This window comes from Balaenoptera ricei, chromosome 19 (assembly GCF_028023285.1).
Source record: "Balaenoptera ricei isolate mBalRic1 chromosome 19, mBalRic1.hap2, whole genome shotgun sequence".
NCBI lineage: Eukaryota > Metazoa > Chordata > Mammalia > Artiodactyla > Balaenopteridae > Balaenoptera > Balaenoptera ricei.
In genome coordinates, this window is record NC_082657.1 from 35631388 (window position 1) to 35656426 (window position 25039).

At 53.6% G+C, this 25039-nt stretch overlaps 1 protein-coding gene across 11 annotated transcripts in view; it reads left to right on the plus strand.

Moving 5' to 3' along the window:
- The window catches only part of SLC12A3 (solute carrier family 12 member 3), a 44367-nt gene that overhangs the window by 13740 nt on the left and 5588 nt on the right, over window positions 1–25039 (plus strand). For 2 of the 11 annotated variants that reach the window (XM_059903484.1, XM_059903485.1), the window contains exons 13-27: window positions 1586–1687; window positions 2604–2759; window positions 3431–3530; window positions 4723–4834; window positions 5175–5315; window positions 6352–6458; window positions 7927–8009; window positions 9142–9219; window positions 9908–10009; window positions 10922–11033; window positions 13407–13493; window positions 16286–16421; window positions 17908–17975; window positions 18672–18761; window positions 20760–20927. In XM_059903484.1, the coding sequence (XP_059759467.1) occupies window positions 1586–1687; window positions 2604–2759; window positions 3431–3530; window positions 4723–4834; window positions 5175–5315; window positions 6352–6458; window positions 7927–8009; window positions 9142–9219; window positions 9908–10009; window positions 10922–11033; window positions 13407–13493; window positions 16286–16421; window positions 17908–17975; window positions 18672–18761; window positions 20760–20907 (1622 nt within the window). In that variant the 3' untranslated portion in view covers window positions 20908–20927. Of the gene's footprint in view, window positions 1–1585; window positions 1688–2603; window positions 2760–3430; window positions 3531–4722; window positions 4835–5174; window positions 5316–6351; window positions 6459–7926; window positions 8010–9141; window positions 9220–9907; window positions 10010–10921; window positions 11034–13406; window positions 13494–16285; window positions 16422–17907; window positions 17976–18671; window positions 18762–20759; window positions 20928–21804; window positions 21958–23487; window positions 23942–25039 lie in introns of those variants that run through there. The other 9 variants (XM_059903489.1, XM_059903490.1, XM_059903486.1 and 6 more) reach the window with 8 other exon arrangements.

Genomic DNA, 25039 nt, shown 5'->3' on the forward strand with positions numbered 1-25039 from the left:
CCGTGAGGGCCATGGGGACAGGGCCCGACACGCTTTCCCTGGTTCTGCATTCCTGTGTCCTGGCAGCTGGGACCTCCCTCCCCAGGTCTGAACTAGCCCCCAGGAGCACGTTGGGAGCACAGGACAAGCTGACTGATTCCTTCTTGGGAGCTGGTACAAACAGCTGGATCACTATCTCTGTAGGTGTAGAACCTAGACCAACCTCATTTCTCAGATCTTGAGCTGCTGGATCCCTTGGGCTCCAGGGTAGGGGATGCCTTAGGAGAAAGATTCCAGTTAATCAGTTAATTAGATTGACTTTCTATCCTGGCTTTGCCATATGCCAATTGTGTGACCTTGGAAAAAATCACTTCACCTCCTAGAGCCTCGGTTTCCTCATCTGAAAAATGAGAGTAATAATGCATAGAGGGTGTGTCACAGATGGGCAGGAAGAGACCATGTGTGTATATCACACACACACACACATACACATGCATTCATATACGCACACACATGTGTGCACACTCCCCAGTACTTCCTGATTTACTTAGCCAATGAGGCGGAACTTGCTAGGAGAGAGGTGGCCCTACTAAGCAAGGGCAATCACCGTGCCTTGACATGATGACCCCTGGTCCCTGCTTCCTATACAGGAATGGGGTCAGGATCAGCTGTTGTTGAACCTCCCCAGGCTGGGGGGCACCTTCCTGCCACAGCTGAATCCCTGCTATAATACTTAGGCTGGCATCACCAAGCCATGAGACATAACCCAATGGTCTAGCCACTTCCACTCAAGGGAACCTTTCTGGACACTAGATACTGCTGGATCCTGCACCAGATGAAGAGACAGCAGGGCCACAAGCAGGGAATGGAAACACCTAGTCAGGCCTGGCATTCCCAGATGTTCCTGGATGTTTTCTGCTCACCCTGCCGTCCACCCCTGCCTCGGGTTTGATGTCGTTTTATCTGGGTGGTTCTGACTGTACCTCAGATGGAGGATCACGATCTCAAATGCTCTGGGGCAAGGCTCTTGTGTTAATTCAATGGACTCATGTACAGAAGGCCTGGCACATAAGAGTTGTTTGTCTTGTTTTGGGATCCACAGAAGCAGGCCCTGAGACAAGGATTCACATGCAAAAGTGTGTCTAGGGGTGCCAGGGGTTGCAGCAGGGCAGGGGCTCGTGAGACAGGGAAGGGAAGGAGCCGGTTCTTGAGTGGGTTTCCATTGTGGGTGGAACTGCGATACAGTCTCAAGGTTTCAGAGAATAGAGAACATGTGTCTTGGGTCACACTGTAAAATGTATTTCTTACTGTAATTTGTGGTCACACAAAGAAGTGTGATAGTCACTGTTCTTGGCCATCCCGTAGCCTGATGGGATCTACCCTCACACTGCTCTCCATCCTCTTTAGAGCCGGCAGTTTACAGTTTACAAAACACTGGACTTTGAGATTCACAAAATGATGGACCCATTTCACAGATGAGGAAGTTGAGACTCACTGAGCCTCAGTGGCCCATCTGGGGTCCCCTTATCCTGAGAGGGAGGGTACCAAGGACTCCTTGGTGGAGTTGCCCAGTAGACTGTTTCCTCTCTGCCTTGGGTCCCTGAAGCTGAGCTCAACACCATCGCCCCCATCATCTCCAACTTCTTCCTGTGCTCCTACGCCCTCATCAATTTCAGCTGTTTCCACGCCTCCATCACCAACTCACCCGGTAAGTAAGACCCTCCCCACTCATGGGAGGAGGCACCTGGGGCTGGGGTATGGAGCGGGGAGTGGAAGGCATGGATGCAGGTGGGCAGACCAAGGTCACCTCTCAAATTGAAATCAATTAAAGGGACCGTTCATATAATAACAATAATAACAGCTATCCTTTATCAAGCACTTACAATGTACACTATACATGGATTCATGCACTGTTTAAAGTGTGCAGAGACTTTTCTAGTACCTTCCTCCACCAGTTTTAAGGGAGTCAGGAGTCTGACTCCCCAGAGAGGGAACAGAATCGTCAGTCACAGACGGGGTGGCTGCAGGTTGCACGTTGCCCAACTCCAGGCGGCGCCACTCATAGATGTTATAGATTTGTATGTTTATTACGAAAATTTTCTGGCAGATGGCAGTAAAGAGTCTCAAGGAATACTTTTTCTAATTAGCCCCAAATCGCCGGTGGGCTGGTCCCGGGGCCACCTTTTCCCTAGACCATGGACCACAGTGCCCTGGAGTTGTGCCGTGGAGCGGCTGTCACTAGTGGCGGCCCTGGCATGGCCTGCAGGTGTGAGGCTAGGCAGAGTCATGTCCTTCCCCTCCATCTCACCCCCTCGGCTCTGTGCGAGCCCCGGAAACCAGCACTGCTGTGACGTTGGATGTCCTGTGGCCGTATTTGGCCGGAGCTGGACACCTCCCCCTTGGTGTAGCCTGTTCACACGGCAGGATGCCAGTCAAGGCAGGTGTGTGGCCCAACCAGAGCCTCCAAGCCCAGCCCCAGGAAGCAGGGTGGGTGGGCGGGCACAGACTGGGACCCCAGCCCTGGGCACTGCGGGCATTGCCACCCAGGCCCTGCCCAGCTATGCTGGCCCAGGAGGAGGCTCCGGAGTGCTGAGCGTACGTCCTGCCCTGTGCCCCCCGCCCAGGGTGGAGACCCTCATTCCGTTACTACAGCAAGTGGGCGGCGCTGTTTGGGGCGATCATCTCCGTGGTCATCATGTTCCTTCTCACCTGGTGGGCGGCCCTCATCGCCATCGGTGTGGTCCTCTTCCTCCTGCTCTATGTGATCTACAAGAAGCCAGGTGTGCAGTCGCAGGCTGCCCAGGGGGTCAGGCGTCCCTTCTCGCCCTGAGGCTGCCAAGCCGTCCTGCCTGTCAGCTCAGCCAGAGGGCCTGCCTCAGGCACTGTGCTCTCAAGGGGCCCCTCTGGTCCTCCAGCCTCATCCCTTCCCACGGGTTGAGGAGCCCCTGGGAGTGTGCCCACTCAGAGCCCACACCTCTACTACTAGACCACACCCCCGGACGCGCAGGACCTGACATTGCCTGCCCAGGTCCATCCTCCTGAGAGTGGCCGGCCCACTGGTGTGCACACCAGACCGAGGGCTGCCTGACTGAAGGGCAGCCAGTCAAAGCCTGGACGTGTGGGCAGGGATGTCTACACGCATGCAGGCAAGGGCCCCAGGGTGACAGCAATGTGGGGGTGGGATGCAGAATGCCAGGAAAGCCTAGCACGCTCAAGTAGAGCCTGGCCTTCCAGGTCGTTGTGAAGATCTCTTCGTCAAGGGAGGAGAATATTTTGTAGAGTCAATAGCTTGCTGCATAATTTTTAAATGCGTAGCCATATTGCATGTGCGAACATTAGGAACAGATCTACAGGCTATCTACCTGCTCCCACGGTGCTCGGTTCCTGAAGAAGGTCAACATACGTATGTCTGGTTTCTCACATGACTTCTAACCTTGCACACACCCCTCAGAGGTGAACTGGGGCTCCTCGGTACAGGCTGGCTCCTACAACCTGGCCCTGAGCTACTCGGTGGGTCTCAGCGAGGTGGAGGACCACATCAAGAACTATCGGTGAGTGCAGCCTTGGGGTTGCCTGGGATGCAGGACTGGCCGTGACCCTGCTCCGGGAGCCTCCAGGCCAAGGCCTGTCACCTGACCGGTAGACTCATGGTGGGCACGGTCCCCTCGCAGAGAGGAAACAGGGTGGAGGAGCACTGCCTAGCAGTTAGGAGACCAGGGCTGACACTGCCCCATGGGGACCAAACAAGTCTAGTGACTTCTCTGTACCTAAGTTTCCACAGCGGAATATGCTCTGGGCGATACAAATACAAAGGGCAATACAGTCGTCCCTCAGTATCTGCGGGGAATTGGTTCCAGCCCCTCCCCCAGATACCAGTATCCTAAGATGCTGAAGTCCCTTATATAAAAAGCCTAGCATAGTTGGCCCTCGGTATCTGTGGTTCCACATCCACAGATTCGACCACCACCCTTGGTTGAATCTGTGGATGCGGATACACAGGGCCACCTGTGTTGGTGAGGGTGCTCTGGTGTTGTGATCATGAGACTGACTGAGATGAGCCTCTCCCGAGTACTCTTCGAAGCTGATTCCCCTCTTTCGTGAGGAAAAGTGTGCACCCAAGACCCCCTTCCCATCAGATCACCATGTTAATAATCAGACGTAGCTATGTTGCATTACCACTCAAAGTGCCTTACATAGCCTCACCACAACCCTCTGAGGTATATGAAGTTACTAACCACATTCACAGATGAGAACACTGAGGCCCAGAGAGGTTAAATAACTGGTGCCAGGTCACACAGCTGGTGAGTGGCCAATTTTGTCTGGCTCCAACTGAGTCTGGTCGTGGCCCTTGACCATGGCCCTTGGCTGCCTCTTGACCCAGAGGCTGACTCACCCACCCAGTGACACAGTGATCTCATAAGTGACGGGCCTCCCCACTCCCAGTCTTTATTCTTTTCACACCCTGCTGGGCTGGGCAGGGCAGGAGCACCAGATGGAGCAGCAAGAGGGTGGTTTGCCCACATGCAGCATTTGGTGGCCTGAGCAGGAAGGAAAAGGGACACCCAGTGTGGTGGCCACCAAGAGAGCTGGAAAGGAATCATAGACGGGAAGACCACGGGGTGGTTCACCTGTCCTAGGAAGGGAGTCCTGGGAAGTGGTGGAACTCCAGGGGCACCTGTATTTGGCATCCAGACCCCCAGCTCTGTCCTGATGGCTCACACCCTTTTCCCTTCCCCTCCTCAGCCCCCAGTGCCTAGTGCTCACGGGGCCCCCCAACTTCCGGCCGGCCCTGGTGGACTTTGTGGGCACCTTCACCCGGAATCTCAGCTTGATGATCTGCGGCCACGTGCTCATTGTGAGTGCCCCCTGCAGGGGGGCGGGGCTGTACTCCTGGAGGAGCCCCTGGGCACCAGGTCCACCCCCGGGGGCAGCAGGAGGGACTGTGGTGCCCAGGGCAGGTTCTCTCCCTCCCCCATCCCTCTCCCTGGCTTGCCCACACTGTCCTGCCTCTCACCTGCTCCCTCCATCTTCCTTCCACCCCTCCCTCTCCCTCCTCCTCTGCTTTTCCTCCCCTAATTCCATAAAGGAGAACCAGCAATGAGCTCAGGGGACAGCCTCCAGGGCAGGAGAGGGGCTGAGTCTCAGGCCAGAGGGTGAAGGCCATCCCTGACGTCACCTGCCCCTGTCACCCACAGGGACCCCGCAAACAGAGGATGCCTGAGCTCCGGCTCATCGCCAGCGGGCACACCAAGTGGCTGAACAAGAGGAAGATCAAGGCCTTCTACTCCGACGTCATCGCTGAGGACCTCCGCAGTGGTGTCCAGATTCTCATGCAGGTGCGCAGGCCCGGGGCTTCCTCACAGGACTTACTAGTTGGTGTGACAACCTGGAAGGCGGGATGCCGTGAGGGGCTAGTTGAAGCCCCTTTTGCTGCAACAGGAGTCCCGTCTTTCTTGCCTTTCCGGATGTGCTGATTCAGGGCACTTTCTCAAAGTGCCCAGGGCCTGGGGAAACTGCCTTGGAGACCTGTGGGATCTGATGACACATTTTGTGATTTTGGTTTTTTTGAGATATAATTAATACACAGCAAACTGAAATAGTGTATAGTTTGATAAATGTTTACATATGCAGACACTGCTCAGTGCTGTGAAACCACCAGTCAGATCAAGTTCTAGAACATTCCACTGGGCAATTCATTTTACTGTTCAGTTTTCTCATTTGTAAAATGGGATGCATGAATAAAATAACAGTTGTTAATTCTGAGTCAACATAGGGGAATCCTTTTCAATATTTCTCAAAATTAAAAAAAAAAGAGCGTACGAGGTCTCCTTTTGGGATTATAAAAATATTTGGAGAGTAGGTAGAAGTTATGATTGCATAATATTTTAAGTATACTAAGCACCACTGAATTATACACTTCTAAATGGTTGATTTTCTGTTATGTAAGTTTCACCTCAAAAAGTAAAAAAAAAATTTAACATGAAAAAAAGGAGAAATATAAAAGATGTAAGGATTAGATGACCCAGGAATACTCCAAGCTTGACATCCAAATTCAAGTCCCTTGTTATAAGAAATAATTTACTAGAGAAGCTGGAGCTGGGATAATCCAGAACTTATGGGACAGTCCAGCCGCCGGCTTGGAGAGGCCGCAGGGGAATAACTCTGGCTGTAGCTTCACCTTTCTCATGGGTGTGTCCAGGCGGACAGGACCCTGAACTGGCAGATGTGTTTCCTAAGCCCCCATGACATGGTAGAGAGGGCAGCTGGGGCTGAGGCAGAACCCCACCCTAGTCACAGAACAGAGCCCCGTGGGGCCTGCGGCCTGGTTCCTCACCTCATCCCCTTCCCCTCTCCCCCCTACCCCACCGGCAGGCTGCAGGTCTCGGGAGGTTGAAGCCCAACATTCTGGTGGTCGGGTTCAAGAAGAACTGGCAGTCGGCTCACCCGGCCACAGTGGAAGACTACATCGGCATCCTGCAGTGAGTGAGGGCATGAGGGAGGCAGAGCCTGTGGTCTCTCAATTTGGGCCTTTGGAGTTTCCTGGGCCTTGGGAAGTAGAGCGGGAAGCAGTGGGTACTGTAAGAAGCTGAGTCCACTGGTTCGAAGCTGAGGAAGAAAAAGACAGTCTGAGGGTTCCCCACTCTGACCTGTGAGTCATAGACACCAGGATCAGCAGAAACAGGCAGGTAACACAGTGAAGTGGGCCCAGAGTGGGCATTAGGGAGCAGTGGGGATTGTAGCAAACTAGAGAGAACAGCTGCTACTTGGCTCCAGCTAATCGTGCCCAGGCAGAAATGTGGGCCCAGTGTTGCTAGATGTAGTTTTTCAGAGAAGATGAAAATGTGGGTTTTTAGGTGAAAATCTTGTGTCCACCTGGGGACTGCAGAAGACCTGCAGATGGCCAGCTCTCGAGCTGTGAGGTGGTACCTCTGAAACCAGGCCTCCGTGGAGGCGACAAGCTTGGGAGATGGGACCAGGGGGATAAATGCCCTAGGGATTTTAGGGTTAACTCCAAACTCTTTCTCCTTCAGCTCTTGCTGTGCAAGGTCCAGAAAATGCCTACCTGAGTTGTTTTCTGCATTGATGTGGTACAGAGAGGCAGTGTGCAGGAGCATTTAAAGAACACGAGGCTGAGTGTTGGGGACCTGGGCCCTGCTTCCAGGTCTGCTGTGAACCAGCTGTATGACTCTGAGCAGTGCATCTCACTGCCTCTAACAAAATTACAACAGGAGGCAGTGTATACCTGCTTTTCAGGAACCCCCAGCTTCAACATGCCGAAACTCCAAATTGCTGGGGCCTGAAAGGCCCCTGTCCCAGAGATGTGTAATTAAAGGAGTCCAGAGAGGGCAGTGCTTAGCCTATTAGATTAGCCCTAGTGGCTAGTGCCCTCTTGGGCACTGTGTCAAACAGGCAGTAAATATACTTGTGGGGTAGGAGCCTTGTAGACATTTATATAGACAACCTATTGATGTCTTCATGAGCGAGGCCAGTCTTGTGTGCATACCTGTCCTCAGGGTTTCCAGCCTCAGCTATTTAATTCTAATCCCAGTTGGCCACTTCCTTAGTTGTGTGTCATGGGCAAGTTACTCCCTAAAACTCAGGTTTTGCATCTGTCAAAAGGAGAGAGTAATTCCCATTCCCACCTCTGTTGGCAGAGTTATGAGGAGTAGCCGCATGTATCAGGAGGACAGGGCCTGGCCCTAAGACTGGCCTGACTCAGTTTTCCCCAAGTACAGGGTCTGTAGGATCCATAGTGCCACAGACGGTAGAGCTAGAGGGGTCCTGGGGGCCTTTGCAGTCCTGCCTGCACATTATACAGATGGGGAGACTGAGGCCCAGAGAGGAGGAGGGGTATGGGGGGAGGCAGGGTCAGCTCTAGACACCTGGCCTCCTGGGGGCTGGGGGCTGGGGCCAAGGGGAGGCTGACCCCACCTCCTCTCTTTCCAGCGACGCTTTTGATTTCAACTACAGTGTGTGTGTCATGAGGATGCGTGAGGGGCTCAACATCTCGAAGGTGATGCAGGCGCACAGTGAGTCCACACCCCACCTTCTTGACACCCCGTCAAAAACAGAGCAGGATATCAGGAAGTTCTAGAACCCATTTTTTTAAAGTGGTACAGGGAAGACAGGGGGAAATTAGTAAATAAAAGATCACAGACTCCTAGAAAGTCAGCTTTTGATGGAGATCATCAGGTTTCTAAATGGAGAAACCGAGGTCCGGAAAGGGGATGTGACGAGCTCAAGGTCTTGCTTCCAGCTGGGGCCAGAACCAGAACTGGACCTCAGAGGTCCCCGAATCATGATGAGAACTTTTGTAACCAGGTGGTATAAAGAGGATCTAATAGCCAGGAAAAAGGAAAAGAGGGGTGAGAGAGGGTCACGTAAAGACAACAGAGTATGAAAACACACCCAGAAAGGCCATGAAAACTGGGTGTTTTGGTCTCCAGGACCAAGATTGGGGCACTGAGTAGGGATGTGTGTTACATTTAAAGTCACATGTAAACAGGCAGATCTGAATGAGTAATTTTTAGAGGTGTGAAAGAAAGAACGCATATGAAGACAAATGGGGAGGCGGTGCTGAGGGAACCGAGAGGTGTGAACGCCACAGGCTGGCCTGGGTCTTGTTCATCCGGGTCACCGAGGGCATGCCTGGCACCCAGCAGCAGTTCACTGAATATTTATGCAACCAGAATTTACAGAGCAGTGGCCACACTCCTGACCGGGGCTGCTCTAGGCGCTGGGCGTGCAGCAGGGAACAAAACAAAGTCTGCCCTTGAGGAGCTGACATTCAGGCGGGAAACGCACGGACCCAGGACTCACTTCAGGCAGCGATAGCGTCCTGAGGTGTCCTGAGGAGGCCAACACAGGGCATGCGGGCAGGAGGGCCTCTCTGAGGAGGGGGCTTGTGGCTAGAAGGGGAGGGCTGGGGAAAGAGGGCTCCTGGCCCAGGGGCCACTCACCGCGCCACCCACCACTGAGGCCTGGTGGGAAGGAGCGTGGCCTGTCTGAGCAGCAGAAGGAAGCCGGGTGGGGCCGAAGCGTGAAAGGAGGCAGAGGCCAGATCTGTGACCTGAGAGTCAGGACCTTCTTCCCAGGGTAAGGGGGAGCCCGGAAGAGCCCCAGGCAGGAGAGCCTGGGAACAGAGCTCCCCCTTTTTTGCAGTTAACCCCGTGTTTGACCCAGTGGAGGATGGCAAGGAAGCCGGAGCCAGTGGAGTCAGGCCGTCTGTCTCGGGCACGGGTCAGTCCCACCAACTCAGAGGCTCAGGGAGCGCTCACCCTGGGAGCAGCTAGCGATGGGCCGCCGGGGAACTTGGGCAAGGGCAGGAGGTTTTTGCTCGTGACAGTGGCACCTGAGACCCCTGGGATTAAGCAACACGGCGTCGGGGGGTGGGAGGGGAGCAGGATAAAGACTGCCAGCCCTGCTGGAGAATTCAGTGTCCAGGCATCGTGGGACCCCCACCCAGTGGGCTCTGGGGCCCAAGTCCCAACCCCTCCGAGGCCCCCCTGGCCAGGCTCCAACCGGGAGGGGCAGTGATTCTCTGACAGGCAGGGGAACCTGCAGTGCAGGAGCTGGGGGCATCCTGTGCGCATCTGTGAGGGGCACAGTGGAGTTTTTAAGAGAATGGCCCCAACCCCCCAGTGCCAACCAGAATCCCAGGAGAGAGAAGCTGGGAGCAGGGGAGGGGCGCATCCCAGCCCTGCCCATCCTGGGTCCCTGCTCCCGGAGTCTCGGCATCAGGAGGGCCCATTGGCAGTGCTCCGGGCCAGTCCCCCAGTGCATGTCTGCGGCAGGGGCTTCCGGCCACCGCGTGCACAGCCCCGGTGACGGCAAGCCCACCTCCCAGGGCAGCTCGCTCTGCTTCCAGACACACTCGGGTATTTGGGTGGGCTCTGCTCCCATGTGACCTGCCCCTCTGCTCCTGCAGTGGACCCCGAGGCCCTGGTGCAGGAGGAGCAGGCCAGCACCATCTTCCAGTCAGAGCAGGGAAAGAAGACCATCGACATCTACTGGCTATTCGACGATGGAGGTCAGCGCCCCCAGGACACCGGCTCCCCGCCGGCCGTCTCCCCTCTATGACTTACTCTTTCAGCATGCCCTTCCTGGTCACTCTCGACAAGGTTTCTGGTGGGACCTTGGAGCCCAGCAAAGGGAAATAGGGGCCCCTGGGCCCACCACTGGGCTCACAGGAGCCTGGCTGGGCCCCTCTCTTGGCCCCATGCTTTTCAACTATAACATGGGAGACTTAGGGGAGCAGCTGAGGTCAACATGAGGTGGAACCTTCAGACTGGACAGGCCCTTGGGGTCACAGGCACATGACATAAATGGGAGAGATGGCCTGGTGCACAGGAAAGCTGTAGGGATATTCTTCACTTCCCAAAGAAAAACACTCTCTCCCATTTTTCTTAAAGCATATCATTCTCAGCTTTATTGTTCCCACCCTTGATTGAGTCCTAGATACAGAGAAAATGTTCTGTTCCTGTAAGATATATCCTATTATATATAGGATGTGATAGATAGTATTGAATGAGCACTTACTGTATGCTTGACACTAAGTGCTTGCATGGGTTAACCTAATGCAATCCCCAGGTAGGAACGATTATTAACCCCCTTTACAAATAAGGAAACTGAGGCACAGAGTAGTGAGGTCATTTGTGGATTACACAGTGATAAGTGACAGCGATCTAGATTTACGTGTGAAATATCCCAATTATTACATGCCAGCTCACTTATTTAAAAGCATCGTGCAGGCCAAATAAACCCCAGCCCACAGAGCCCAGTGTTTCACCCCTGGTTTAGTCTGGCACACTCATTACAGAGGTGGGTACACTGAGGTCCAGAGAGGGGAAGGGGTTTGCTAGTGGCAGAGCGGGGTGGGAACTCAGAGAGGGCTGGATCCTGAGAGCATTTTCCTCTTGACTCATGAGACCCTCCTTGCCAGGCCTCACCCTCCTCATCCCCTATCTCCTCGGCCGCAAGAAGAGATGGAATAAATGCAGGACCCGCGTGTTCGTGGGGGGCCAGATCAACAGGCTGGACCAGGAGAGAAAGGCGTAAGTGGGGGGCACTGTGTGGGTCGCGCGGGACCGGTAGGTGTCATCTCAGCGCTACCCCAGCCTGCCCCCGCCTGCCCCCCTGCCCCGCCCTCCTCCACTGCCCCCGGGGGCTTGCCCCTCTCAGGTCACAGCTGTGGTGAGGAAGCTGTGGGCAGGAACAGGTTTCTCCCCATTTCAGAGGTGGTTTTGGTGTCCTGTCCCCCTTTAATAAGATGCACATGCCCTAGTCCCGGCCATGACAGGGAGAGCTGTTAAATTTTAAACCCACAAACCTCAAGATTTGTGTGAAATGAAGGATGGAGAAGGCCCCTCCTCCTCAGAAATGAGGCGGAGCTTAGAATCTTTCAGGGCAACGTCCCCCCAAGCTTGGGTTGCTGCCCGTGGTGAGAACAGAGGTGACTTCATTGGCCAGGATAAGGGGCAGCAAATCCTGAAGAATCTCTTGGTGAGAAGTGACTTAATTCTCCAATTCTGTGGCTGATTCTCTGTCTAAACAAGAGGAAGCAGGCCTGGCTGGAGTGCTTGGCAGGAAATGGCATCCACCAGAATTTAGTGACGTTGGTTTACTGGCTTTATTGGTCACGTCTTTCTGGCAAGAGATGCTGGTGTTCTGTTTAAATTGTGATGACAATTTCCTTTCAGGATGTATCTAAGTAAGGATGTGAGTTGACTTAAGCTGAGAAGGAAGTAAATAGTAGGCAGGTACACAGGTGTGGAGGTGGCAGGAATTGGGCAGGTGGCACATGTGTGCCTAGATTTGGGCACCTGCTTCTTTAGAGCAAGGTCAAGTGAGGTCTAAGGTCGTAGGATGGAGGACTGCTGGAGGGTGCAGCCGGGCTGGGAAGGATGGGGTGGGTGGCTTGCCTCAAATCATGCAGTTAATTAACCAGAGAGAAAACCCTGCCCAGCCTTTAGTGCCCGCCATGACGCCCCAGGGTCAGGACCCCGTGGCTTGTGCCACTTTAGTCCTATGCCAGGACCACATCCCCACGACCCCTTCTGAATCACCCACTGCATGAGTTAAGAGCGACCAGCAATCCCATCTCGTCCTCACCCCCCACTGAGGACCTCTCTACCGGAGGGCCCTTCTCAGCAATGCAGAGGAGAACATTGCCTGGGAAACAGAGCATCCGCTTCCCTGTGCTCTCCAAAAGGTAAACACACCTCGAAGGCTGCTTTGCCCTCTCGGCTTCCTGTTCCAGCTCCGACTGAAAGCTGGGTTCAGCAGGTTTAGTTTAGTTCAAGGCTGCAGCACTGTGGGGTCACAGGATGTCTTTCAAGCAAAGGGTGTGGAATCTCCTCTGCCTCCCAGCTGACTCTGGACCAGGCCACGTCCTCTGCCTTCCTCATGACTGCCTCCACCCAGGCCCTGCCCAGGCCTGCCAACCAGCACTGCACACCAAGATGTTTGCCCACGGCTCTGCTTTCCTGAGTTCACTCCCAAGTTCAGGGACCAGCAGTGGCTTGACAGCTGGGCCCCAGCCTGCTCCTTCGGGCTTGTCTCCTTTTTGTCCCCTAGCGTGCTCCACACCACCCCAGGCAGCCCCTCACTGCTCCCACTCCATCCCCTGCACCCCTATGTCTTTGGTCATTTGGACTCCCCTCCTGGGGTGCTCACTCCCCACCAACTAGTCCTGGGGCATCACCGACGCTGTGTCCTGCCCCGGGATTCTGATGCAATGGGCGGGCTAGGGCCGAGGCACGTGTACTGTTTAGAAGGCTCCTTGGGTGATTCCAGTGTGGACACCCTCTTTGGCCTGTAACAGTCTTACCCACCATTCACCATCCAGCCAGATCACCAACTCCTCTGTGAAGCCTTCCCTGACTGCCGCAAACCACAGTTGGCGTCTCCTCCCTGTGGATGCAAAGTCAGGGCCCTCTGGCTTGCTGCTCCGGGTTCTGTACTTAGTTCATGTGTGTTATCTGTTTCCTCAGCCACCCTGAGGAGTTTCCTGCATTTGGCCTCCCGTCCCTTAGACCCTTCCTTCTCAAAGTGTGGCCAGTGAACCAGCAGCCTCACATAACCTGGGAGCTGGTTAGAGATGCAGAATCCCAGGTCCCAGCCCAGACCAGCTGGATCAGAATCTGCACTGTAACACAATCCCCAGCAGGTGCTCAGACATTAAAATGTGAGGCGCCCTAGTCCGGAGGTGGCCACCAGATACTTAGGACAATTCCTTTCCCATATCACTCGTCATCACCTGACCGGCTTTATCAATATTAATTTATTGTCTGCCCTCCTCCCAGGTTAGAATGTAAACTCCCCGAGGGCAGGGTTTGTTTTGCTTGCTGCTATATCCTCCACAGGAGCTCAATAAAAACTCATTGAATGAATGAATACATTAAAAAAAGAAAATCTCCGTCTCCCAGGATCATTTCTCTGCTGAGCAAGTTCCGGCTGGGATTCCATGAAGTTCACATCCTTCCCGACATCAACCAGAAGCCGCGGGCTGAGCAGTGAGTCTTCTGTGTTGGGGGTTCCAGGCAGAAGGGTCGGCCCTTTCTGGTGAGCCAAGGGCAAGGACATGGTCCTTCCTGCCCCCACCTAGACTGGGCTCATGGAAAGAAAGAGGAAGGGTCGAGTGTGCAGCCGTTAATTTCTGTTCGTGTTTCTTCCCCCTGCCTGCTGGTCCTTTGCATATCAGAGCTGTGGTCTTTGCCAGAAACACACCTGGGCGGGAGGCTGAAGAATGTTCACATTTATCCTTTTCACACACCAAGTGTTTTTGAAACTCTTACTGGTGCACATCATGGCTATTCTGCCCCTCGAGCAGAAGCCGGTGTTTCATCTGCCAGGGACCCCCCCCCACCTACCCCACAGACCTGGGGGCTGAGGGAGTCTCCAGCTTCACACTTCAGGAGCCCAGGCTGCTTGCTATTCACAAAAGGCTGATTTTACCTACACTGGTTTTCTTCAGTTTTCTCCAACCCCTGGATTGTTTTCATAAAGCAGTGGTGCTCAAACATCAGCATCACCTGGAGGGTTTGTGAAAACACAGCTTGGGGGTCCTACCCCCAAGATTCTGAGTTAGTAAGTCTGGGGTAAGGCCTGAGAATGTGCATTTATAACAAGCTCTCTGGTGCTGGTGCAGGCACCTCACTTTGAAAACCACTGTCTTAGACAATCCGTGTAACATGCTTAACTCAGCGCCCAGCCCAGAGTCGATGATCAGTCAATGCTGGATTTGTGGCTTCTGCCTGCTTGTAGCTTCTGAGCTCTTTCTGCATCTCGACCTTTCCCTGCAGTCCCAATCCGCTACAAGCTGCCTCCTTCCTTCTCTGGGCATTGCTTAATTTAAGTGCCTGAAAAAGCGACTGTGACTGGCCCAGCTCATCCCTTCCTGCCAAGCTAAGGTAAAGGCCACTGGAAGGCCTATTTCTTGGCTACCTTTGGTCCAGTTGGCAGTGGCCAGGAATGGCAGAATCATATGCCCCGAAATACACAGCTAGAGGGTAGCTCCTTCTGCAGGGGCCATGGCAGAGGCACATCCCCTCCACGGGGCTGAGGGGTGCTGGAGCAAACAGAATGGAAGGTGCAAAGGCCCTGAGGCAGAAACATGGCAGCTGTGGCCCCTGATGTTATATTAACCCACTGGCACTTGGAGGGGAGAAGATGTCGAATGGTCTAAGGGACCACTCCCACTGCCCGCCCATACAATGGCAAGCGGGAGGACTTTAAGCAAACTCCTGTGTGAATTTGTATCAGGGCTCAACTGTGGGGCAAGAAGGGATGATTTACTTTCCTAATGATTCAATTTTATATTCTTAAAAGAAGACATTTACAATAGGACTGCTTTATGTCAATCCGTCTACATGAGGTTTTCCAGGACTCTATCTTCTCCATAAAGTAAGGTCTGTCCTGACCTCTTTAGCCCTTGTTTACCTGGAGAGGGAAGGAAATCAAGAAGAGAAGAAAGGAACTATTTAATAGTGATGGATATCCTGACTCTCCCATTTTCTCAGGGCTGTGCTTGAGCTGCAGGGGCAGAGGTGAGTACACTGCAGCCCTGCCCTGCAGGGTTTACCCCGGCTTAGGTGTAGGGAGGACATCAAGAGCCATCAGAATGCTGCAGACAGGGATCAGAATGCACAGGAGGAAAGGTCGTCTCTGCTGGTGGAGGAGCAGAGCCTTGAGAAAGGCCATGAACAGAGATGGGGGAAGACGTTCCTCAGTGGAGAGGATAGCGCAAGCCAGCATGCAGACCCCATCCAGCACATGTTATCTTTAAACCCCCCTTTGCCCCTGCATCTGCCTCCACCTCCTGGACCCTTTCTCTCCTCCCTTGCACAGCCAACCTTCTCCAAAGTGATGCTACACTCTTTGTGGCCGCTTCCTCCCCATCCCTCATTCTCCAGCTCACTCCAGTCTGGCTGCCCTCCCACTGCTCCACTGAAATCACTCTCTCCAGCCTCGGCCGTGACCTCCGCACCACCAGATCCGCAGAGCCCACTGCTGTCCTCATCTTTCTCTGCCTCTCAGCGGCATTTGGCACAGCGATCCTTCTTGAAACAGTCCTTCTTTTGGCTTCTAAGACGCCACCCTCTCCTGGTTCCCACCTACCTCTGTGGTCCTTCTTTCAGTATCCTTTGCTGGTTCTTTCTCCTTTACCTGACTTACACTTGTTGGCATCCCATTCTCCCCTGCACTTGCCTTGCTCCGGACACACGGGCTCCTTCGCTGCTCCTCAAACAGCCCAAGCATGCTTCTGCCTCAGGGCCTTTGCACCTTCAGTTCTGTTTGCTCCAGCAGCCCCTGCCCTGTGCATAGCTGGCTTTAGAAGGACGGGCATCCTTGGGTCCAGGGAGGTCTTCCTGCCCAATTAGTCCCCATCCCGGTACTCAGTTTGTGCCTTCATAATACTTCCAATCTGTATTTATTTGCTTATTTGTCGCCCAGCAGACCGTGAGCTCTGTGAGGATGGGGTATGTTGTCTGGTTTGTTCACTGTTGTGTAGCACAGAGCCTGGCACAGAATAGTGCTCAGTAAATACCTGGGGGACAGACAGGTGCGTGGAGGTGGATCACAGGTTGGTCTTCGTGGATGACTTGTGGAAGTTCTGTTGAAAGTCAGACCCACCCGTCAGCGCTGAATTCAACACAGAGGCTGCTTTGATGTAAAAGGCAGCGTCAGAATGGGTTTCAGCCTGAGATGTATGTCCCCGTGGCACCCACTTCCATCTGCCTCTGAGGACCTGGTTTCCCTGGAAACGGGCATCTCACCCGGTCTCACTTGCTCTCTCTGTCCCCAGCACCAAGCGGTTTGAGGACATGATTGCGCCCTTCCGCCTGAATGATGGTTTCAAAGACGAGGCCACGGTCACCGAGATGAGGCGGGACTGCCCCTGGAAGATCTCGGATGAGGAGATTAACAAGAATAGAATCAAGGTGCAGGAGAGAGAAGGGCCTTGCTGGGGTGGGGTGGGGGTCCAGGGGCTCCCAGGCGTCAGCACCTGTGCCCCATCTGTCCTGGGCTTCCTTAACCCCATCCCCGACCCTCGATTCTACTCTTCCCGCCCCAAGCCTCTGAGGCGTCCTCAAGCCATACATGCTCGGGCTGACGGGTGACCCTGTGGTTGATCTCGGAGCCTCCTTGGCGTGGGAACCTGGTCCCCCTGCCCATTTTGAGTCACCCCCCCACACCTCCCGGCCGTGGCAATGGACTGCCCGAAGTCCTTCTCCCTCCCCTCCCCTGTTCCTCCATGTGTGCAGGAAGGGATGCATGAGGCAGGTGGTGAAGGTCAAGGCAAAATTTGTCCTGTGGGCCAACAGAGCTGGCTGATCTTCTCCCCTTAGCTGCAGACCCCGCCCCGCTTCCCAGGCAGCATCTTCAGGACTCCGACAGGGCCTAAGGGAGAGTGGTGGCTGCCAAGGCCAGTTTTAGGTGGGGTGAGCAGTTGGGGGCCTGGGGACCACAGTCCTGCTCCCCGTGTGCTCTGGGGCAGTGGTTCTGAGGGGCAGTGTGACATTTGGTGACTTCTGGAGACATTTTTGGCTGTCACCTCTGGGGGCGGGGGGCGGGATTGCTACTGTCATTTAGCGAGTAGAGGCCTGGGATGCTGCTAAACACCCCACCGGACAGGTCCACAGCGAAGAGTGATTCCACCCAAAATGCCGACCGTGTGACATTTAGGTGAACCCACTTCCCCTCGGTTTTCCATTCTCTCACATGGGGTGTCCGTCCACTATGAGACCCTGAGTGTCAGTCGTTTCTGAGCAATTTGGAGACAGGCCTTGGGGTGGGAGGGAGCCCCACACAACCCAGCGCCCCCCCAGCTTTGGGGAATTCCCTGACCCAGCAGCCCTGAGGCCCCAGACCCCCCCACAGCTGCCCAGCTCCTTGGAAAACGCTGAGTAAAGCGTCGTGTCCGCAGAAGGCTCTTGCCCACTCTGTGACGGGAGAGGTGGGGCCATCCACCCCTGCTCCAAGTCCGCCTTATCAAGTGCTTCCCCTCGGCCTGGAGCTTTTGCATAGATCATCTCCCTCAGGCCTCCCCACATTCCCCGGGAGAGGGCACTGCTGTACCCATTGCTCAGCTGTGGACAGTGGCGCTCAGGGAGGCGAGGTACCTGCTCAGGCTCTCTGCCGGGGACTCTCAGGGCTGAGATTTGAACCCAGCTTTCCCAGCCATGTGAGGTGCTCTTCCCTGCCATGATCCGCTGCTCATGGTAATAAAGTCAGGAAGGAAACACCCAGGGGCTTCTCCAGGAGGTGAGCTTGACATTCACTTACCTCCTCGGGGGTGGGAGAGTCTATAATAATTTAGGGGCAACAATTCACACCCCTGGTTTGAGATGGTCACAGAGGCCCCTGGGCTTGGCCAGGACCGCTCATCGGACATGGGAAGTGACCACGTGGCTTTTCCTCGCCCAGTCCCTTCGGCAGGTGAGGCTGAACGAGATTCTGCTGGATTACTCCCGGGATGCCGCTCTGGTCATCATGTAAGTAGCGCCCTGCGGAAGGAGAAGCCTGTCGCCAAGCCCAAAGGCGTCAGCTCTGCAGGGGTGGCCACTGGCTGAGGACCCAAGCCTTCCCCTGTGAGGATGCAGGGCCCCAGGCTCCTGTAAACACAGCCCGGGTGTCTCCTCACCACGCGGCCAGGCCTGCATCTGCCCCATGCCCCTTGCCTGAGCGCCAGCTGGCAGAGGTCTTGGGGCCCCAGTGTCCCAGGTCTCACCGACTCCCCTCATCACCGCTTTCCCCTTATCCACTGCTTTGTCCTGCCAAACTTGGCTTGACAAAGGGGACCCAGCTCATTCCAGAAGAAAATCGATTCCTAGTTGTTTGGGAACCACCCAGCCCTCCTTGGCCACTGGCCACCCCCAGTTGATGTTGGTGCCAGGTCTAGGCAGTGGAAGCAGAGCCCGGCCCCAGCCCTGGCTATTCCAGGCTCCGTGCCTGTCAGCCCCTCAGGCTTCCGTTGCTGCTGCTTGTGTCTGGTTAGGAGCTGCCTCGCTAGGGCAGGTATTGGCTGAGGCTGAGTGGAAGATGAGGGGAAGGTGACAGTGGCACAGGGAGTCTCAGGGTGGCAGAACATGGCTGGGAAAGGCCCAGCTCAAGAGGCAATGTGGGCATTTGCCAAGCGGAGTACCTGACATTTCCTGGGGTGAGCCACCTGCGGATTCCGGATTCCGCAGGACAGCCGTGAAGCCTGCGGAACCTGTTTGTTCATACCCGGAAATCAACATGGAGCACACGATTTCCAGGGCCCCGCGCACAATGAAAAGGTGGGGCCCCTTGTTCAAAAGTGATTAAGAATGTCAAGATAGTGACAGCAGAGCATGAAGCCCAGCCTGGGGCCTTTCTCAGTGGGGGGCTTTGTGAATGCACAGGTGGCTGCCCACGAAGATGGCTCTATGAAGCCACGCTTCCTGGAGCTTTTAGGAAGATCATTTTTTGTACAGAGAAAGTGCTTCATGCTGCCTTTGATGTGGGGACTGTGGTATAAGGAAAGTGGGTTTATCTCCAAGCCTCTGGCTAACATCTTGCAGAAAATGTTTCTAGGGCCGGGTTAGCCTGGCTGTAGACTGGGTCAGACGGCAAGACGGTGGCAATGGCTTCACCCTGGGATGGCTCCCCGACTTTCCCTGGGTGTGGCACCTGTTGTGTGCCAGCCAGGGGGTGTGGGCGTGCCAAACCACCTCTTCCTGAGTGCCACCTCCAAAACAGATTTACTTTTTGTCTCTGCCATTGGCCAGCCCACTGTGTGGCCTTGGGCAGGTAACCCTCCTTCTCTGAGACTCAGTTTCCCTGATTATAGAGAAGAGTTAAACTAAATTATTTCCAAGACTCTTTTTCACGCTAACATGCTATGATTCTAAGTTTATTTGCCACTAAAATGAGTCAGTCTCTCAAGCAGTAAGATGAGGAATTTCATCCAGGGAGGTGACTACCTGCTGGCACCTCTCCCTTCCCACTCCTCCACCCCCTGGATCTCACAGGGAAAACCAATCCCCCACCCACCAGTCTTTGTGGGATTGGCTGATACAAATAATCAGGAGTCCAGTCACCTTAGAGGAGAGGCCTGCACACAGCGTCCCACCCCATGGTGGTGGCCGCAGCTGTTGCCCAAAGGGGCCCTGGCTGCCAAACCAGCTCCACTGGGAGGGCGCAGCAGCTGCGCTGCTCAGTCTCCAACCCAGAGACGTGCCCGTAAAAAGTTCACTCTGAGGGTCACCTTCATCAGAACCACCGGGAGACCGTGGAAAACGGCAAATTCCTCAATTCCTTCCAGATCAGGGCCTGGGGTGGGGCCCAGGAGCCTGCATTTCCCAGAAATTCTAAGGATGAAAAAACCCTCCCAAGCCTCCATGAAATGACAAAAATCACATTTTCCAGCACGTCAGAGAGTGCACTTGGACTCCTTTCTAGAGCAGCTTTGAGGCAGAACTGGCTCGTTTGCCGTCTACTAGTCAGCGGTTTATCTGATTAACGGCCCACAGTTGAGCTCAGCTTAACCTGCACTGCTGAAAAACCAGCCTTGCAACCAGCCCAGCAACCTTTGACCACACTAACAACCTACTTCTGGCATAACTTTTGGATCTAGACTCCTCTTCTATAAAGGCTCCCTCCTCAAAGCCAAATAGTAGTAGTCACAATAATAGTAATCAACATTGCATTTTATCGATTGAGCCTCTATGACACTCAAGGCATTGGGCCTTATTAATTTTATTTTTTTATTTTTAAACAATTATTTTGAAGTATAGTTGATTTACAATGTTGTGTTAATTTCTGCTCTATAGCAAAGTGATTCCGTGTTTTGTATGTATATATATATATATATATATATATATATATATATATATATATATCTTTTTTAAAAATATTTATTTATTTATTTATTTTATTTATGGCTGTGTTGGGTCTTCGTTTCTGTGCGAGGGCTTTCTCTAGTTGTGGCAAGTGGGGAACACTCTTCATCGCAGTGCGCGGGCCTCTCACTGTCGCGGCCTCTCTTGTTGTGGAGCACAGGCTCCAGACGCGCAGGCTCAGCAATTGTGGCTCACGGGCCTAGTTGCTCCACGGCATATGGGATCCTCCCAGACCAGGGCTCGAACCCGTGTCCCCTGCATTGGCAGGCGGACTCTCAACCACTGCGCCACCAGGGAAGCCCCCACATTCTTTTTCATATTCTTTTCCATTATGGTTTATCATAGGCTATTTTTTTTAAGGTTTTTTTTTTTTGATGTGGACCACTTTTAAAGTCTTTATTGAATTTGTTACAGTATTGCTTCTGTTTTATGTTTTGCTTTTTGGCCACGGGACGTGTGGGATCTTAGCTCCCCGACCAGAGATCGAACCTACACCCCCTGCACTGGAAGGCGAAGCCTTAACCACTGGACCGCCAGGGAAGTTCCTATCACCGGATATTGAATATAGTTCCCTGTGCTATATACAGTAGGACCTTGTTGTTTATCCATTCTACATATAACAGTTTGCATCTGCTAATCCCAAAATCCCAACCCCCTGGGCCTTATTAATTTTCAAAACTCTATGAGGTGGTTCTATTTTACCCCCATCCCCTCCGCAGCACACACACTTAGGAGATGAGGAAACTGAGTCTCAGAGAAATTCAGCACCTGCCGGGATCTCACAGCTGTCAAGTGGCAACTGGGTTTTGAAGCCTGAGATGCGGATTCTGAAGCATGGTTATCTTTCCGCATCTAGATTTGATCCAAGGCTGCCTTTCTTTGTGGCTAAGAGATGCAGTTCTAAACAAAAAGCTCCTTTGTTCTGGAGCAGCTTTATTTCTAAAGATTAGTAGCTTACAGCACACACATCCTGTGAACATAAATAGAGCGTGTCATTGGCTGGCACTGGGGGAGACTGCCGAGGGAATCAGTCGCATGGACAGGAGAACAGGGTCCGCCCGGGGAGGGAGAGGCCACAGCAGGAGCTATGGGAGTCCCCTGCCCTGGATAACGCAGCCACCACTCCCCTCGTGGTCTTTGAAGTTTCTGAATTCAGTCCCAGAAAATGATGTAGAAGTTCCCGGAAGGCATTTCCAGCCTTTAGCGTAACTGTTAAATCAGGAAAGTTTGCTTTCCATATTCCCACTTCCCTTTTCCCTGGAAAGGCACCACACAAACCCAAACACGGTCTACTAACTAAAGTGACACTGGCTTAATGGAATGTCCTTGTTCCCACCGGGTTCCCCAATCCTGGAGACCTTGCTTTTTAAGGGAGGATAGTGTTTGTGGCAAGTGAAGCTTTGAGGATGGAATTTTAAAGAAGGGACAGCTGTTTAGGGACCTCAATTCACCTTCTCAGTGGAGGCGGGAGTTGCAGTGAGCAGGAGCCGCTGGGATGGAAAGATCCCAGGACCTCGTGTCAAGTCCCAGCTCTGCCACTCACTGGCGGGTCATCTTGAGCTGGTAAATAGTAATACATGGTGACAGTACTGCCGACACCGTGAAGTGCTTACTCCGTGCGAGCGTTTTTGTGCGGCACCCTTCCTGAGCGGGGTTTTCGTTAGAGCTTACAAGCATCCATGAGGGAGGCATGTGTGTTCTCACTTCGGGGAAGAGAAAGCCGAGGCTCAGGGCCAGTGAGCCATTTGTCAAAGCCACGTGGCTGAGGAAGTGGCAAAGCCGTGACTCCTACAGCTTCTCTGACCCCAGAGCCAGGCTCTGAAGCCCACTGTCGCACAGCACCCTCCTTTCTGCCCAGTTCCCTCAGCTGTTCCCCAGGGTGGTTCTGAGGTTCAGATGAAATAGTACCTGTGGATGTACTTTGGGAAAACAAAGTGCAGTCCCATGTAAGGTGCTGGTGCCCCAGCTTCACGTAACGCCAGCTGGCAGCTGCGACGCTGCCACATCCAAGAGCCAAGAGCAGGACGGCCGCGGGCGTCACCACGCGTCTTTGGAATCTCAGTGTGGTAGAAAAGTCACCTCCCAACATAGCCGTGAAAATGTGGCTGAAGAGCATTCCCAGGGCATGTTGTTATTTGCACAGCGTTGCAGTTCGGACAAGGGGCCCTCCCCAGGCGACAACGGAGTCCTGCTCCCAGGGCCTTACCTACGGGGCAGGGGGCAGGACCAGGCCGCTCAGCTGAAACACGTGAACATATCACTTTGTTGTGGCCCCAGGCAGGTGTGTAGCTGGAGAGGCGAGGCTGGCATGACCTGAGTGGCCGGATGAGTGGCATACAGCCTCACTGTGTCAGACTGTGTTCTAGACACAGGCGGATAAGACAGACCCAGCCTGCTCGTGAGTGAACATACATTCTAGTGGGGGGAGACAGACAACACACAAATAAATAAAAATAGGATTTGAGAGTGTGAAGTGCTATGAAGATAATGAAACAGGGTGACATGATAAAGAAGGATGGGAAGATGGGATCGAAGAGGGTGATCAGAGAAGGAGGTGCGCTTGAGCCAAGACCTGAGGGAATCGAAGGAGCCAACCCGGTGAAGAGCTGGGGACACTGCCTTCTGGGTGGAAAGAACGTCACATGCCAAGGCCCTGGGGCAGGAGCAAGCTTGCCATTTTTTTCAGGAGTGGAAAGGAAGCTTCTGTGACTGTAGTGGTGTGAGCGAGGCTACGGGTGGTGGGAGGTGAGGTTGTGGAGGCTGGTGGGGACCAGATCATGGGGACCTTACAGGCCATGGCTTTGTTTAGAAACACGTTGTGGGAGTTCCCTGGCAGTCCAGTGGTTAGGACTCAGCACTTTCACTGCCAGGGCTCAGGTTCGATATCTGGTCATGGAATTAAGATCCTACAAGCTGCGGGGCACGGCCAAAAAAAAAAGGAAAAGAAATGCTTTGCGGCTGAAGGTACATTTCAGGTCATGCTTTCAAGGAGAGCAGCAGGTCATTCTTAGGGTGGCTGGGAAGAAAGAGCTCTGAAGGGGCCAATAAATGGAGATGCTGTTCAGAAAGCAAACCAGGAACTGGGCCGTGTGGGGAAGGCCCCTTGGTAATTCCCCATCTGCTGCTTCTTCCTGCCCCACAGCACCTTGCCCATAGGGAGGAAGGGGAAGTGCCCGAGCTCGCTCTACATGGCCTGGCTGGAGACGCTGTCCCAGGACCTCAGACCTCCGGTCGTCCTGATCCGAGGAAACCAGGAAAACGTGCTCACCTTTTACTGCCAGTAACTCTGGGCTCGGCTGCGCCTGCCCAAAGCCAGGGTGCAGGGGGCGCCCACCTGTCCACGGGGACAGGACACATGCCCCATCGCACTTTAAGGGGTGGCATCTGATGATCTGATGGAAGAAGCTGGTACATTTCCAAATTTCAGCTAGACCCCACTCCCATCAGACAAGTCCTCCGGGCTTTGTTTTTCTGGGCTGGAGAAGTAGCAGGTGGAGCTGCCTGGAAAACTCTCTGGTGGATTCATATTCCTTTTAAGTTTTCTTTTGCTCTTGATTACAACAAATTAAGATTTCAATCTTTGATTTGTATACAAATTTGAGTCAGAGTGCTGAGTGTGTGAATTTTGGCAGTTTCTACAGACCTTTCCTGGGAGCACCCCCTAAACACGCCTCCCCCCTCCAATGTCAGGAAAGTGGGCAGCACCCCACCTACAGCCCTTAACAGGGGGAATACGGGGCTCGTTGAGCCTCCATAACAATGCAAATTTATTTAACCACCTCTCACTTCCTTCGCTTTCAATAGCACGTCTTCAGTGTTGTGGTTGGCTCTTTGGTAGACCGGGACTTTCAAACTTTTTCAGACTGCAACCCACAGTAAGAAATCTATTTTACATTGAGGTTTGGAACAAACACAGTGAAACTGAAGTGTCACAAAGCAATCCTTATCCTTACTATGAGTGATGCACTTTGGTATTTTCTATTCTTTCTATTTCTTGTTCTCCTTTTAATGTCGGTTGCAATCCACTAAAATGAGTTTGGGATCCACTAATGGGTGCTGACTCATGATTTGAAAAATAGAGCTTAGACTTTCCTCTGTGCCCTGTGTTTTTCTACACAACAGGGAGTTCATCTAGTTGGAGAAAGGCCATGGTGGCCATCACTGCCATTTCCCCAGCTCATCCCACAGGGAAAGAAAGGGAACCAACAAAAACACCAGGAGGAGGGGTATGGATGGTGGGTGTGTCAGGAAAGAGCTTCAAAGGAGGGGCATGGTTTAGGGAGTCTCGTGGAGGAGTGTTAAATTTCAGGTTTGGTTGGGGGTGCAGGTTTGGTGGGTCAGGAATGGGGAAGCAGAGAGGTGGGTGTAAAGATGGCAACATTGGGCAAAGAATCAGAAAGGTCCAAACCCAGCCCAAGGCTGGGTGGAAGGACAGGGAGGAGGAACCACCAGTAAGAGATGGAAACAAAGTAGCAGAGGGGGCTGCAGTGCCGGGAATGTAAGATGGGGCTCAGAGAAGAGAGAGAACCTGGGGGAGACGAACCTTGCTCAGGTAAGTGTGTTCAGGTTACTGTGAATGGAACCCCCCCAGAGTGTTTGCACCACCACCTGGGATGCAGGAGCAGAATGTACATTAAGGTATGTCCAATGCTGGGGGGTGAGGCTCTCTGAAAGGGCATTTCAGCTCAGACGTA